The sequence below is a fragment of the Chiloscyllium plagiosum genome, unplaced genomic scaffold (assembly GCF_037043375.1).
Source record: "Chiloscyllium plagiosum isolate Xiang-an unplaced genomic scaffold, Cpla_swu_hap1 HiC_scaffold_5, whole genome shotgun sequence".
NCBI lineage: Eukaryota > Metazoa > Chordata > Chondrichthyes > Orectolobiformes > Hemiscylliidae > Chiloscyllium > Chiloscyllium plagiosum.
Window position 1 is genome coordinate 68539037 of NW_028270143.1, and position 17296 is coordinate 68556332.

The 17296-nt window shown below is 40.4% G+C and overlaps 1 protein-coding gene across 1 annotated transcript in view; it reads right to left on the reverse strand.

Annotated features, from left to right (window-relative positions):
* Positions 1 to 17296, reverse strand: part of dazl (deleted in azoospermia-like) — a 114742-nt gene that overhangs the window by 25971 nt on the left and 71475 nt on the right. The window contains exons 7-9 of the mRNA XM_087987766.1: positions 16449 to 16529; positions 7569 to 7619; positions 4268 to 4390 (exon numbers count right to left, since the gene is read on the reverse strand). Coding sequence (XP_087843892.1) covers positions 4268 to 4390; positions 7569 to 7619; positions 16449 to 16529 — 255 coding nt within the window. The remainder of the gene's footprint in view (positions 1 to 4267; positions 4391 to 7568; positions 7620 to 16448; positions 16530 to 17296) is intronic.

Consider the following 17296-nt stretch of genomic DNA (forward strand, 5'->3'; position numbering starts at 1 on the left):
GTTTACTTTATCCCATGCATATGCTCCCTATAATGTTTCCCAGGTCAACGCTGCGGAAGCTTATGGGGTGGTTTAGTTCCTTTGTTGGCATCATGGGCAGCCCCTCAGCAAACTTACTAAATTGCAGTTGCTTCAAGGACAGGAAGGAGTTGATTTCCCAGACATCAGGAGATATCAATGGAGTTCCCTGCTGTCCTTTGTCTGTGATTGTGTAGGTAACGATCCGGGCTCAACATGGCTGGATATTGAGGCCTCACAGGTAAAGTGCCCTCTTATTAACCTGTTGTTCATGGATAAGGACAGTTATGGACCACTGCCAGAACCCCATTATCATTAGTACAGTCAAGGTATGGAGGGCGATGCCTTGGAGAGTGAAGGTTGTTTATCTAAGACTTTGCCACTTACGCCTATAGTTGGCATGTCAGGGTTCCGACCAGGAATGATGGACTCAGGGTTCAAACTATGGGCAGCAAGTGGAGTTTCCAGTTTGGGAGACTTGAGGGGGAGGTTATGATGTCTTTTGAGCAACTGAGCCGCAAATACGGGTTGCCCAGCAGAGATCTTTTCTGTTTTTTTCAGGTTAAGGATTTCATCCAGAAGAAGACTACGCTTCTCACTAAACCCTATAAGCCCGATACAAACAGGTTGTTGCTACATTTTAGAAGCACCCTTTCAGTTAGTGCCCTCTATCACCTGCTGGGTGGCAGGGCCTGGCAGGATATTAACCGGTTATGAGACGTCTGGGAGCAAGAGTTAGGAGTGGAGATCTCTTCTGAAACATGGGAAAACATACAGGAGAATAGTCGAAAGATCCCAAACTATAATAGGACATGCGCTATGCAGTTTAAAATTCTGCACAGGGCTCATCTGGCACCAGACTGTCTGGTGAAGTTTAAAAAAGGGGCATCTTCAGTGTGCCCCAAATGCAAAATAAGTGTAGGTATTCTTACCCATTGAACCTGTGGCATGTCCAGAAGCAATGTTTATTGGAGCGCTGTGGCAGGAAAGATAGGGAGAGTATTGAGGACTGAAGTCAAGTTGACTCAATATCTCTCCTCTTAGGTCTACCAAATTTACCATCTTTAGATGGGCATGGGAAGAAATTCTTATATTCTTGCATACGGTGCACGGGAGAATATTCTGATGAATTGGGTGTCTGCGAACCCGCCGGGCTTGCTGGGATGGCAAAAATTAATTATGGAGCACATTCCCTTAGACTTTTATTTTTTTACAAACATGGTGCACCACACAACAGACCATTTTTATAAGATTTGGCAGCCCTCCTGAAGTTATTTTGATATAGATTTGTCAGTTATCTTAACTAGGGTGTTTGTTTAACCAGGATGGTTAGATTTGTCAAGCCCTGGGCCCTGGAGGGGGTCTCCTGAGTTAATACGGGTATGTATACAATGCTCCCATTCCTTTGTTTAGGAGCTTTGCACCGAGCATAGCCGTTCTGTTTTTATGGGGTTTTTTTGGGTTTTTTTTGCCTTTTTTCTTTTTATTTTGGTGTTGCTTTGCACAGTGTTAGGGTTTGCTTGTATTATAGGGTAGATTAGTGGTTAGTAGACAGTAGCTGCATTGCAACATTTTTTTTTATTATACGGATATAAAATTATTGAAAAATACAATCAATAACATATGTTTGTAAAGTTAAAAAAAATTGCTAATAAATATATTTACAAAAGAAACACAAGATGGCTGAAAGAAGTTGAACAAGACTAACAGTCTGTCCCAGCCTTTAAGAAAAGGAAACAATGGTACCTTTGAACAAACTACTCCAAAGCCAGTAAAGGGGGCCTTGAGTGGCATACATCCTGAACAGTTATAAGAATATGCCTGAGACAAACAAGCTTATGTTCTCAGATCAACTAATGAAAGAATTATTACATCCCGAAGCAGTGAACACCAGGTGCAATTGATAATAGCATGCTAAATGCCCTGAATAGCTACCGCAACAACAGGTAGCTATTTCATAGTAAACAGTTATGCCTTGATTACTCTGAAATTTTAAGCAATAGTTTCTAGTTAGAGATTCTCCAACATAAACACAGATACATGTAACCAAAACATTTATGCCTATGTGTGAAAGTTAATTAGCTTTAGGAAGTACCATCATGAGCCTTGGACAAAATAAATTGTTCACAGACATTAATCACAAGAGTACTAAGAGTAAATATAGCTACATCTGACCTTAACTAACTTCAGAACAGAAATCAATATTACAAATCTTACAGCAACCAGTTAAAACTAAATGGCTTTTGTATTTTTACGTATATGATTAGAACAGTGGTAAGTATAAGGGAGTAATTAAATGGAATACAGTCAATAATAGAATTCAAGAGATAAGCCAGTCTGAAACAGATTTAAGGGAATATGGCCTGTGATGTTTAAAGTGAATGAATAAGATGCATAGAGAGATCCCAGGGACTAGACATTGGAATGGCTGGTAAACACTTCGAGGTCATGGATGCTGAGACTGGTCAGATGGGTGTATATTACTGACTAGGTGTTTTACCAGATTGGGTGTATGGATTAGGAGGGAAGGACTGAAGTTAGAACATTGTACGTAATCATTGTAATACAGAAATGTATAAGAATACTACTTTTTACAGTAAGTGTTAGTGTATCATTGATCTATCTTCTGATCTGAGCAAATGATTAAGCGAATAATTGAGTTCGTACATCGAGGCCAGATTCAGGGAAGATCCTTTGGCCCTCTCTTTGCTTTAAACAGTTTCTGCATTAATAAACTTCCATCTGCCTGCCTCCTGAGCCTTCATTCCCTACCAGGGAAAAACACTCCTACACCAACACAAGACACTTATTCACAATCTTGATATGCATGGTCACTACAGCTGAATGCCAGAGAACAGAAAACATCTATCTTGGATGACAAAATAGCATTCACTATAAGCACCACCCTAGTAAAACTGAAGACCATGGAGATCAAAAAGGAAATTCAACAATGCCAGAGTAATGCTCGTCACAAAAAAATGGAAGCAAGTTTGGTTCAACTAGGTTTAACTGCACGCCAGCGGCATGGTAGGAAGGGTTGGGGCTACTGGTCCATCTACTTCTATCACCAGGCCTGTTGCATATTGTAAAAAAAATTTTTCAAACATCAAGTTCATCTTACCGCCTCTTGGCGGCTTCGTTTAAGGAAGAAAGCTCAGTAAAGCGGAGAATCCATGTGGTTCCGGCCATTCCTCATGGCTACATTCTGGTGGGTTCTTCAACTATGCTGCTTTGGTAACGACGTTGAAGACAAGGTGGATTTGGGCCCAGGATTCAAATGACCAACCTAGGATTCCTTTTGGCAGCTTTGGTGGAGGCCTGGGATTCCTTTTAACGGTGGTTTTCAGCAGCGTCAGACTACGACTCTGTGGCTTTTCTTCGGCATCGATGGGATGCAGCTTGGCATCTGAACTCTGGGTGGGAGGATTCCTCTGAGCCATGAAATAGATTAAATTCTCTTTTTTTGAATTTCTTTCTTTACTTTAAATTACATTATTGTGGAAGGATTGTAATTCTAAACTTTTTATTTCTCCATTTTTCTAATTTATTACTATGATTTTCTACTTTTGAAGATTCTGTAATGCTGAAATTTTTCTTTTCCTCCCCCCCCCCCCCGCCCAGAGTTTTACTCAAGAATCTGTACCTTGGTACCTCAGAACCTATGATGGCACCATAAATGGCAATTTGTGAACTTTTCACTATACTCATGTACGTACCAAAAACTTTTAATCATGTATGACGATCTCCCCTTGTTGTGTAGTTGGCAACAAAGATTATGGCTGGAAATGTGTTGCTGGAAAAGCGCAGGTCAGGCAGCATCCAGGGAACAGGAGAATCGACGTTTCGGGCATAAGCCCTTCTTCAGGGCTTATGTTTGAAACGTCGATTCTCCTGTTCCCTGGATGCTGCCTGACCTGCTGCGCTTTTCCAGCAACACATTTCCAGCTCTGATCTCCAGCATCTGCAGACCTCACTTTCTCAACAAAGATTATGGATTGATCTGGATTGAAATGTCATTATTTGTGGGCCAGCCTTCAGACTATAGGAAAACTATAGCAAAACTTATGTAAAAAAATTAACAGGACAAAAATTTAAAAAAGGGAAACAGTACTTCCTCCACTCCCAGAAGCCTACCCACAACACTTAGATGATCAACTATGTAGGAAATTTTCCCATATAATTTTGGCATTATTTTTACATAGAAATCAAACACACTCTGCTTCAAAAAAAATTGTAGTTAGTTGATTACCTTTTCAACTGTGTCTAGAGGTGAAGATGGAGTCTGTTGTGCATCACATTCTCTCTGCACAAACACAGTTCCTGGGTTAATCATTTCAGGGTATGGGGTGTTTACATAGGTCCCTGCGGTAGGCTAATTACGAGGGGGAAAATTACAAATAAACTTAATTCTTTGCATTGAAGCATTCTTAGAGTATAGTCACAGAAACAATGTAAGGAACTGTTATACAGTAAATTAAGTTCAACTAAATGATCTAAATTTAAGCTATTCACATCAATTAAAGAACTCAATACTTCCAAATTAAACGATGATTATTGTCAAATTCAATTCTGGACTTTGAAGAGGAAAACAAAGTTGCAACTGCAATTCAGATGCCTATTTTTCATTTCCACTAATGTAAATTAGAAACTCTACGAGACTTTGTTTCACCTACAAAGAAATAGCCTCTCTCTTTGAAGTTATTTGAATATCCAATCCAAAATTTGTCAAACCAATTCATTTTCTATGCCAAATAACTAGAATCATACAGGTTTTGGATGGAATGCCGTTGGCCTTAAACAAAGCAAATTACGAATAAATTTAAGAAAACATCCTTGCTCCATTATAACCAAACAGCTTTCTCAGCAATAAAATTTGCACTTGAATATTCTAATCTAAATACTTTGTAAGCAATAGAAAAACATATCCCATCAATTGGTCTGCACAAAAGTAATTAAATTTCATTATAGAGATGTACATGCCGACCAGATATCCCAACCCAATCTAGTCCCACCAACCAGCACCTGGCCCATATCCCTCTAAACCTTTCCTATTCATATACCCATACAAATGCTTCTTAAATGTTGCAATTGTATTAGTCTCCACCACTTCCTCTGGCAGCTCATTCCATATATGTATTACCCTTGGCGTGAAAAGGTTGCCCCTTAGGTCTCTTTCCCCTTTCACCCTAAACCTATGCCCTCTAGATTTTCCCACCCGAGGGAAACTTTGTCAATTTGTCCTATCCATGCCCCTCAATTTTGTGAACCTCTAAGGTCACCACTCAGTATTTGACGCTCCAGAGAAAACAGCCCAAGCCTGTTCAGCCTCTCCCTATAGCTCAAATCCTCCAACCCTGGCAACATCCTTTTCTGAACCCTTTCAAGTTTCACAACATCTTTCCGATAAGGAGGAGACCAGAATTGCATGTAATATTCCAACAGTGGCCTAACCGATGTTCTCTACAGCCGCAACATGACCTCCCAAGTCCTGTACTCAATACTCTGACCAATAAAGGAAAGCATACCAAATGCCTTCTTCACTATCCTATCTACCTGCGACTCCACTTTAAAGGAGCTATGAACCTGCACTCCAAGGTCTCTTTGTTCAGCAACACTCCCTAGGACCTTACCATTAAGTGTACAAGTACTTCTAAGATTTGCTTTCCCAAAACGCAGCACCTCGCATTTATCTGAATTAAACTCCATTTGCCACTTCTCAGCCCATTGGCCCAACTGGTCCAGATCCTGTTGTAATCTGAGGTAACCCTCTTCGCTGTCCACTACACCTCCAATTTTGGTGTCATCTGCAAACTTACTAACTGTACCTCTTATGCTCGAATTCAAATCATTTATGTAAATGACAAAAAGTAGAGGACCCAGCACCGATCCTTCTGGCATTCCACTGGTCACAGGCCTCCAGTCTGAAAAACAACCCTCCACCACCACCCTGTCTTATACCTCTGAACCAGTTCTGTACCCAAATGGCTAGTTGCCCCTGTATTCCACTAAATCTAACCTTGCTAATCAGTCTCACATGTGGAATGTTGTCGAACACCTTACTGAAGTCCATATAGATCACAGTCATCACTTTCCCCTCATCAATCCTCTTTGTTACTTCCTCAAAAAACTCTTATCAAATTTGAGAGACATTATTTCCCACCCATAAAGCCATGTTGACTATCCTTAATCAGCCCATGCCTTTCCAAATGCATGTACATCATGACTCTCAGGATTCCCTCCAACAATTTGTCCACCACTGACGTCAGGCTCACTGGTCTATAGTTCCCTGGCTTGTCCTTACCACCTTTCTTAAACAGTGACACCACGTTAGCCAACCTCTAGTCTTCTGGAACCTCACCTGTGACTATCGATGATACAAATATCTCAGCAAGAGGCCCAGCAATCACTTCTCTAGCTTCCTACAGAGTTCTAGGGTACACCTGATCGGGTCCTGGGGATTTATCCACCTTCATGGGTTTCAAGACATCCAGCACTTCCTCTGTAATATGGACAGTTTTCAAGATGTCACCATCTATTTTCCAGTATTCTACATCTTCCATGTCCTTTTCCACAGTAAATACTGATGCAAAATACTCGTTCAGTATCTCCCGCATTTTCTGCAGCTCCACCCAAAGGCTGCCTTGCTGATCTTTGAGGGATGCTATTCTCTCCCTTGCTACCCTTTTGACCTTAATGTATTGGTTAAATACCCTTTGGATTCTCCTTAATTCTATTTGCCAAAGCTATCTCATGTCCCCTTTTTGCTCTGATTTCCCTTTTAAGTATACTCCTACTTTCTTTATACTCTAAGGATTCACTCGATCTATCCTGTCTATACCTGACATATGCTTCCTTCTTTTTCTTAACCAAACCCTCAATTTCTTTAGTCATCCAGCATTCCCTATACCCACCAGCCTTTCCTTTCAACCTAACAGGAAGATACTTTCTCTGGATTCTCGTTATCTCATTTCTGAAGGCTTCCCATTTTCCAGCTGTCCCTTTACCTGCAAACATCTGCCCCCAATCAGCATTTGAAAGTCCTTGCCTAATACTGTCAAAATTGGCCTTCTTCCAATTTAGAACTTAGAGGTGTAGTAACACAATTTTACTTAAATGCAATGTAGTGTTATGAAACACACTCATCTGGAATTGAATATATTACAATTGCAATTAGTTTACTTGTATTTGCCATTTTCTACATAAACTCCTGTATAAGCAATAAATATAAACAGGCTTCCATAACTTCAGTCATTCTATAGCGCTGAAATGAAGCTAAGCTCGAAATATGGGGAGCAACTAATGCCAACACCCTTAACTAATTTTCTATTAACACAAAAAGCGTAATACATATTATTTCTATGTTAACCTATATGTATTAGATAATCCCTGTACTTAACTAGCTTTCTCAATCTTGGGCAACTAAGCTAATTGACATAACTAATTATGTTCTACCATAAACTAGACAAATGAACAGCAGAATTATGCCACCTTCCATAAGTGAATAAATATTGTTTGTTTAAAAATTTAACCAGTTTATCAGTTACCATCACCTGAGGCATCATCCATCTCCATTGACCTCCTGGTGGCCACTGTGTTGCTGCCTGTAATTAGATTTACATTAAATTAGATTACCTAAAGTATGGAAGCAGACCCTTCAGCTCAACAAGTCCACACTGACCCTCCGAAGAGTAAACCACCCAGATCCATGCCCCATATTTACCCCTGACTAATACATATAATACTACGGATAATTTAGCATAGCCAATTCACCTAACCTGCACATCTTTGGATTGTGGGAGGAAACCGGAGCACCCGAAGGAAACCCACACAGACATTGGGAGAATGTCTATGTGGAATTTGCAGTCACCAGAGGCAGGGATTGAACCTGGGTCCCTGGCATTGAGGCAGCAGTGCTAACCACTGATCCAACATGTTGCCCTATTAGCACCAAATAAATTATTTACTTTTCTGAAAAAGAACCGAATACCTTCTTTCTACATTATGTTATCTGTAATGCCTTGCAATTTTCCTAAATCTTGATGAACAATGTATCAGTAAGGAATTAAAGTAAAAGTGCCAGAGAAATGCAGCAAGTTTGGCAGCAGCTTTGGAGAGAGAATCAGTTGACATTTTAAGTCCAATGAGACTTATTAGGAACTGAGAAAGAGTTGGAAAATGTCAGTTTTTTTTATCCTGCTGACAAAAAGGAGAACCAATTGTAACAGATGGTGAAGGTGCCCATAGCTAAAGGCAAAGGGAGTACCAATGGTAGTAATGGAAAGTTATATAGAAGAATAATTAATAGCAGAACAAAAATCAGTCAGCTCTGCTAAGAGCAAATCCATGTAAATGAGAGCAGGACATGCCAGGTTGCACTGCCTAGGTCAGTAAACAGACATCTGTGTGATGACAGTTGCTAACGTGAACTTGTACTTCAATTATACTTGATGTTATGCTCATATGCTTTTACTTTCCTGTCAAAATCATGGAGCACTAATTGAATGCCAAAAGAAACTAATAGTCTGTATATCGCAGGTAGTTGGTTAACTCACCAAGCTGCTGGGTTATCAGGCAGACGTTTCATTACCACGTTGGGTAACATCACCAATGCGACTTCCACGAAGTGCTGTTGTTCTGTCCTGCTTGACTTTTGTATGGTCAAGTCTATTGGAGTGAGTGTCACTTCCAGGTCTTCTCTGTTGTGGTTTGTACACTGGGTTTGTGTGTTTGATGGCTTTTTGGTTGAAACCCAGGCTTCAAAGAACACTATGGAGTGTTCTAGAATGGTGACATTGTCACAGTTGAATTGATTGCCCTCTAGGTCTGCGTGAGGGAGAGTCGATCATGTCGTTCAGTTACCAGTTGGTGTTTGAGAAGTCTGATGGCTAGTTTTCTTTGTTTGTCCGATGTAGTGCTTGTTGCAGCTGTTGCAAGGGATTTTGTATACCATGTTGGTCCTACATGTTGTGGATATGGGGTTCTTTGTCCTGGTAAGTAGTTGGCGTAGTGTGACTGTTAGTTGGTGTGCTACCTAATACCTAGTAGTTGTAACAGTCTGGCAGTTAATTCTGATATGTTCTCCACACAAGGTAGGGTGACCAGTGTGTTGGTAGGTAGTGTCTTCTTGGTCCTCTGTTGGACAGGCATTGGATGAAGCTTATGGGGTATCCAATGTTAGCAAAGATTTTATGTATCCTTCTGCATGAAAACCATGTCGTAGAAGGGGAACTTGAAAGTCTTGTGAAAAATAAAATTAAATAAAGCAATGTGATGTTGCTTTACAAGAGATTAAACTAGCTGAGGAAAAAAAAAGCAATCCATAGGCAATTTCTTACGAATTTAGCCAATTAACCTCCAGATTGATGAGCACACATTCTTCAGGTGTTACCAACCTATACTTACACAACATATTTAGGCAATTTGGAGAGGTGGTGATGGCTTCAAATGGACAAAGCCCATACCAGATTAACAGAAAATTCATACTCCAAATTCTCACCAGCTTTGGGGAATAAACAAAATTTATTCCTCTATTTGCGGATAAGACTGGAAACAAAATATCAGTTTTCATACAGGAATCTTACTGACAGATGTCTGCTACCACTGTTTACAAAGGACTGACTAATAACTTTGCTTTTTTTCTAAAGATGAACCAGAAAAAAGGGACAATTCAATCCAGATCAACGCAAGTTGATGCACTTAAGGACAAGAAACAAGGCAACATGACCGGTATGACTCTGAGAAGTACCAAGTTTCAGAAGGACCTTGGTGTGCATATATACCAGTCCCTTAAAGATATTATGACAGGTCGATAAAGTGGTGACGGCATTTGGTATACTTGCCTTTACTTGCTGAAGCATCAAGATGAAGAGCAGGGAAGTTACGTTGGAAATGTATACACCATTGGTTAGACCACAGCTAGAGTTTGAATGTAGTTGTGGAACCATTATGAGAGAGATGTGATGGCATTGGAGAGGATGCAGAGAAGATTTACCAGTACGCTGCTTGGGTAGAGACATTCAATTCTGAGAAAAGACTGGACAGACTCGTTTTGGTTTCCTTAGAGCATACGAGATCAAGAGGGGACATGATTGAGATGTATAAAACTATGACGGGCAGACAGAAATATTCCCCTTGGTGGAGGAATCAATAGCCAGTGGTACAGATTTAAGTTAAGAGGCAGATGGTTTAGAGGAGATGCAAGGGCATTTTTTTCAACCAGAGGATAATAGAAATCTGGAACTCATTGCCTGCAAGGGTGGTAGAAGCAGAAAACCTCGCAACATTTGAGAATTCAGACGCACACTTACGATGGCAAGACATACAATGCTTTACATACAGTGCTTTAGGGTGGTTGTTTTTGACCAATGTGGATACAATGGGCTGATAGGCCTTTTCTGGGCTGTAGATCTTGGACTCTTAAGAGAAATGTTCCACATAACCACAGACATGTTAGTATCTATCGCCACACAATTGATTTAGAGAAAGTGACAAGTGAAAGGGAAAACTGGTCAAAGTGAGAACAAGCTCAAGCTGGCAGGGGACGGAGATGGTTGAAGATTGTTCAGGCCTCCTTTCAAAGTTGGAGCAAATAACCTTCAGACAATTCTGACTGAGGATGTGGAATTGTTGAATGGATTGCAACGAAGTAGCAACTGGGCCAAGGAATCTGGAAATTGTGAAACAGCAAAAGTGTCAAGAACCACCACAAACGTTTGTGGGAAGAGATTGAATGAGAAGAAATAAATTCAGTGGGGCTGAAATAATGCAAGAATCTTCCAAGGCAGTCCTAGTTGAGGATTTGTGAAGAGAGATGCAGTCTGTGTAAATTTGGAAGCTATTAGATGGGAAGCTCTTAGGACAAGAGGAGATCAATGACAGTCCTGAAAGCAACTCAATTTTCAGCAGTGGTGTCATGCCCAGCAAGGAATAGGAGCAAATGTTAAAGCTGGTGCTCAGCCTCATCCAAGTAAATGTCGGTACATCAGGGAACAGAATCACCATTGATATTCCATCTCTTTCCAGCCCTCTTCAGTTCCAAAAAGGAGATTGCTGGACTTGAAATGTCAATGCTTTTCTCCCCACAGATGCAGCCAAATTTGCCAAGAACTTCTAGTACGCACTTCCTTCATATAACATCTGCAGCATACACAGCTTGGCTTTTGCTTCAGTGTAAAGCACATATTCTACAGATTTGATCTCAATTTATCAGAAGCACTTATTTTATGGTGGAATCTTATTCCTCAAAAGATATCTGCCATACTAATCTGCAGCTTGCTAAAATAATTGGAGAGGGAAGGAACAGGGAAAAAAATTGAAAGTAACAAGGTTTAACTCTTTAATCATACCTTTATATAGCAGGGAGAAGGGGAGATTGGGAATGGGTGACAAAGATCCTCACCACTTTCAACAATCAGGCTGCAAAGTGAGGGGAGTGCATCTGTGCTGAAGGGTAGATTGAATATCTTCAAACAGCTAGGTAGAACTCCTCCATAAGGTTACTCCCAATCACTTGTCCAGCTGCAACATTTAGAATGAAACCTTGGGTGAAAGTGGCATTTGTGACACTCAAATACTTGTTTGTCTTTGCAGCCTCTGGATCACAGCCCCACACGCAACACGCAAAGTGCACAATTCTGAAGAAAAAGGAATATTCAGGAAAACCAACATTCCATCCAATCTTTTGCCAGCATAGAGACAGAGATATTCAGTGGAAAGGTATCTAGAGTAGTATGGGGTCACATTCTTGCGAACACAGCACTGACAAAAGCTCACAAGTGGAAGAGATAGAAATGGTTGAGGTGTCTCTCACAACAGACAGGTCCCTACTGAATTCAGTACAGATGATAAACCTTGAGACTCTGTCATTAAAGGGCTGATGGAGATGTACAGACAAGGAGTGGAACCACTGGCAGAGGAGAGATCACGTGGACTGGAACAAAAACAGAAGCATCTGCCTAAATTCCGTCTGGTGTTGTGGCTCCAGCATGCATGTTGAAGCAGTCTCTGTGGAGTGGGCGGCTGCCACTATGGACAGCCAAAAAATATCAGATCAGTAAGCTGTCAGATATATCCTCTGACTTCCAATACATCACACGAGTATAAATGCATTCAAAGAGTCAGTGACCTAGGGGACAAGTGCAGAAGGACCTTAAACTCCCTCAAGGGTGAAGGGAGGTGCCACTGTTCAACGGCATGGAGACACCCAGAGATGGTCCTTTCGGGACAATCCAGAGGAGCCCCTTCGTGTGTGCAAGAGACCCCAAACAGCTAGAGTGCTTATAGTATGAGCAACCTGAGAAAGCCTACCAAAGTCATCTGAGGCTTAGGTGCAGCTGCAAAGATGCACCATAATATTGCATTAGGAAGAGAAAGGTTCACAAACATTGAAGTCACTTTGGGTACACAAATGTCGACCTCAGTACAGAATTTCACTGGAAACTAGAACAGCATTTTCACCTGCAGTCCTCAAGCCTGCAAACCTCCATACTGATAAGTTGAAGGGTCAATAAAAAATAACTTTAAGGTGAAAGGCAGAAATTTGAGTGAAAAAAAAGCTTTCACCCAGACAGTGGTGGGAATTTGGAATGCCCTGCCTAGTTGGGTGGTTTAAGTGGAAACCTCAAGCTTTAAAAGTATTGCACGAGCACTCGAAATTTCATAATATTCAGGGATATGGGTCAAGTGCTGGAAGTGTAGAGTGCAGTGTACTTGTGTAGATTTAGGGCAGATTTTGTCGATGCAAACTCAATGTACCAAAGGTCATCTTCTGTTCTGTATGATTCTATTATGTCCACTGACCAGCAAATTGAACAGGAATTTATTCGTAACACAGGAACGAAATAACAGAATATGTATAGCACCATATCTGAAAGCTCCACACTTGGAAAACAAGTATTTCCTGTAAAGCAGGAACACCTCTGCATTCCAACTGGCTATTACTGCTGAATGTTCAGAAAAGTTCATGCAAAAACATTAATTTGCAATCTAGCCACAACCACATTATCACAGGCCTGTCTACTTTGTCTCACTTTTCCTTTGGCTTCTTCAAAATCAGCATTTGCCCCTTCAGTAACTCCTTTCTTCCCTTGTCCAAGAAATCAGGTGTTTGCTACATCTCCACCTTAAATTATCAACAAGTCTTTGAGCCAAATTGCGCAGTGCTCAACGGACAATACTGAAATCTTGTCCAACAAATGCTGCAGGGCACCCTCCGTGATCCAGGAAACAAAACATCTTGAAAAACACATTTATTGTTCTGTGATTGCTCTAGTAGATGCAGGAAACAGCACTACAGCACTGTTGTCCATCATTTCAAGGGTTTTTCGCAACTGTCATTAGCCGTGCCATCTTGAACATGCCTTGTCACTCAATGATGCCACTGGGCAAACATTCAAAGAATCTAGGAGTTGTGCGGAATGCAAGGGCTACTACAGTTCCCTAGAAAGCGGGTGCAAACCTTCAGGAATTGTCGTCTGTGGCCTCAAATAAGCTGAAAGTTGATGGTGTACAATACTTGCCAAATCTGGCTGAATGCTGACATGGAACTCTGAACATCATACGCATACAGTCAATGGCTCCTTGAATCCACGGAAATTCAGCAATGACTGTCAACCTGAGTTATGGCAGTGTGGCTATCTTGTTCCATGGTGATCTAGACAAACTAAACTGATTTCCTGTAGCGTACACTCAAATGTACTTCTGGACAGCTGATAGAGATGTCACACAAGTTTCCAGTTGAGTTTTGAAAGGAGGAATTACTATTCGTAATTTTTACATCTTATTTGCCTTTAAACGTGTAGTGAATGCTTCTCTTTAACGTAATGGCATCAACAAATGGTCACACAATAGACGATTTTCCAGTTACTGGTAATACCTTCTTTGGGATGTTTGCTGTTGGTAAACTTGTGCAAACAGCTCACTGCACATTATCAGTACATCTTAATTAGAAAACTACATGGATGAATTTATTTTATTTTCAATTATCTCACTCTTGTACCCTCCCCCTTGAATATATTTCTTTCCGGTCTGCAACACAGACCCCAAAAAAGTGGCCGATGAACTTCTAATGTCCAGTCTATCCTCCTGTCACTATTGGCTCTTTTTCCAATTCTTGTGCGTCAGTCACATTCCATTAGAAATCCCCATGATAGGCCACACCTTTACATCCTCCCCTATTCAATTTGTTTGTTCTTCCTATAACAGCAAGTATCCCCACTAAATTGCCCATTCTTAACTGTCCCTGTTGCCCAGGTTCTTTGAGATTCTCTCCTTATCCCAGCCTACTACCTTCATCCTCCAGGATTCTTGCAGTTTCACTAACTACTTTTGAACTGCAATCTCCTACTCTCTTTTGCACCCAGCCCACTATTCTGCAAATAATTTTTGTTGACTCCACTTTTTAGATTGCGCACCTTTTTAAAGTTAAGGAATGCTTATCTGTGCCAGTCAGGCTTATCTCATTGAGCCAATGGCCGTTTCAAATGTGTAGATTATTAGCAGCAGTCATTATTCATTTTATAAGTGTTTAAATGTAGAAGCTTGACTATCTATGAATGCATCTTCTCATGACTGCTGAACATGGAAATCCTCATCCCCAGCTCTGGAAGTGTTTGAATAAATTAAACTTGTTTCTGAAGAAGCCAAGTAAAGGATCAACATTTTACTAACCATAGCTTGAAGAAAGCAGTTTAACCTACAGGTGCACATCTTGTATTTTCATAGATGTGACTACACCCATACAAACACTTCTTTTTAGTTAACAAAATTACATCTATGAATATCACAGCACGCTGGAATTACTCTAAAAAGCATTCACGACATGTTAATGAACACAAAACAGATCCTACAGTAGTTTTGGAAGGCCAACACACTAGAAGCTTTGAGAACCAAAAAACAGAAGTTTAACCCATTCTCGAGAAACATAAAATTTGGGTTCCACTCAATTACGTTCCCCCATCTGCTCTAAAACTTTTGATGGATCCTGAATATTCTACCCATAAAATTTTATCTGAATGAATTGAAAGTAACAGTCTACTGAAAGTAACATTTTGTAAACTTCCTGAAAAATATAAACAAAACTATGAGGGTTAAATACTAGATTCTGTGCAAATTTAAATATATTTGAAGAATGAAAAGATACAAAGCCATGGAGAAAGATTAGACAAGGAGAATTACTCTACCAAAGAACAGACAGAAAAAGACCAGACTTCCTGTGGAATAAACATCTACGATTCAATAAAAAAAGTTGGAAAACTAGACTCTTAAAACAAAAATCTGTCCACAATAAATGCATTTCTCAAAAAAAACCATTCGATAAATTTTAGTATACTCTTTACTCTTCTGCTCAGAAGGTATTGTTCAAACTATAGATTAGATTCCCTACAGTATGTGAACAGGCCATTTGGCACAACAGATCCACACCGACCCTCCGAAGTGTAACCCACCCAAACCCATTCCCCTAACCTATATTTACCCCTGACTAACGCACCTAATGCTATAGGTAATTTAGCACGGCCAATTCACCTAACCTGCACATCTTTTGATTGTGGGAGGAAACCCATGCAGACATGGGGAAAATGTGCAAACTCCACACAGACAATTACCAAAGGTGAGAATCGAACCCGGGTCCCTGGCACTGTGAAGCAGCAGTGCTAACGACTGAGCCAACATGCCTCCCACAGCAACCATGCCACCCATACCAATGATCAGTAACAAAGACTAAACAAATTCCATTTCTAAATAACTAATTATATTGGTATTTAAGATTTAGTTCAGATAACAAACACCTAGCAAAGCTGGAGAAGCTAAAGTCTAAGAGCACCTGTGTGGACACGGCAAGAGTTAATATTTTCAAGTCCAATGACTCGCCTTCAATTTCAAGTCATTGGACTCAAAACCTTAAAACTGGTTTCTCTAACCACAGATGCTGTCAGACTTGCCAAAAATCTCAGCATTGGTATTTATTTCAGATCGCCAGCAATTCACAATATTCTGCTATTAACACAGTAATTCTGTTCACGTTGCTATTAGAAAGCAAAACACTGCAGAAACTGGAAACCTGAAACAAACAGACGACTGCAGAAACTTAGCAGGCCTGGCTATATCTATAGAGAAGAGAGACAGCCTGACGAGTTATACAGGACTTGAAATATTAACTTACTCTCTTTCCCCAGAGATGTTGTTAGATCTGCTGAGTTTCTCCAGAATTCTCAGTATTTGTTCCACTTTCTAATAGCTTTGGTTGAGTCACTAAAAAAGTCATGATACCAAGCATCTCCCTATTGGAGTCTGGGAAGGGTTAATGGGAACAATTGCAAAATGTCTCTGCTTCCCTTGTTGAGGTTTATATTGCCAAAAGGTTCATATACTAAATATCATTTATATTTAAGCTAGACAAAACAGAGGTTAAATTGTACAATATTAAATTTCACCTGATAATTATATGCAGGATGTGGATATCCCATTTGTACTTGTGGTAATGCCACAGCAGGAGGACTTGGATATGAATAAGTCTGCAGGATAGAGAAAAAAAAATTCTACATGTGGATGATTAAATTTAAAAATACTTGAAGTACAAAACATCTTGCATTTACATAGAATATAAACAGAAAATGGCAGCATCTACAGGGACAGAAGCAATTAACATGGAGTTAGAACTCAATGATAGGACTCTTCTTCAGAGCTGGAAGATGCTACAAAATGCTGGTGGGTGAGTGCAGTTTAGTCAGAATGGAGGGCAGAGATCATGCTACAAAAGTTGTTGAACCCAAATACAGTCTGGGAGACTGAAAAGCACACAAATGCAAAATGAGTTGCATATCCTCTAGCTTGCAATGAGCTTCATTGTAAAACCGAATTACACCCAAGATGGAAATGTTAGCATGAGTGCGCTATGGTTGATTGGAATAGCAATGAAATAGAAGATTAGGGTCAACAGGATATAGATAGATTGGTTACTTGGGCACAAAAATGGCAGATGAAGTTTAATCCAGACAAACACAAGGTGATGCATTTTGGACAATCAAATTTAGGTGGGAAATATAGTGTAAAAGGAAGAACTCTTAGGAACATTAACATACAGATCGATCTGGCTATGCAGGTCTCCAGTTCCCTAAATGTGGCAACACAGGTGGCCAAGGTGATTAAGGCGGCATATGGCATGCTTGCCTTCGTGGCCAGGGCATGGAGTATAAAAGCTGGCAGAACATGTTGCAGCTACATAAAAAGGAGCAGGTGAGGACTGCAGATGCTGGAGATCAGAGTGGAGGGTGTGTTGCTG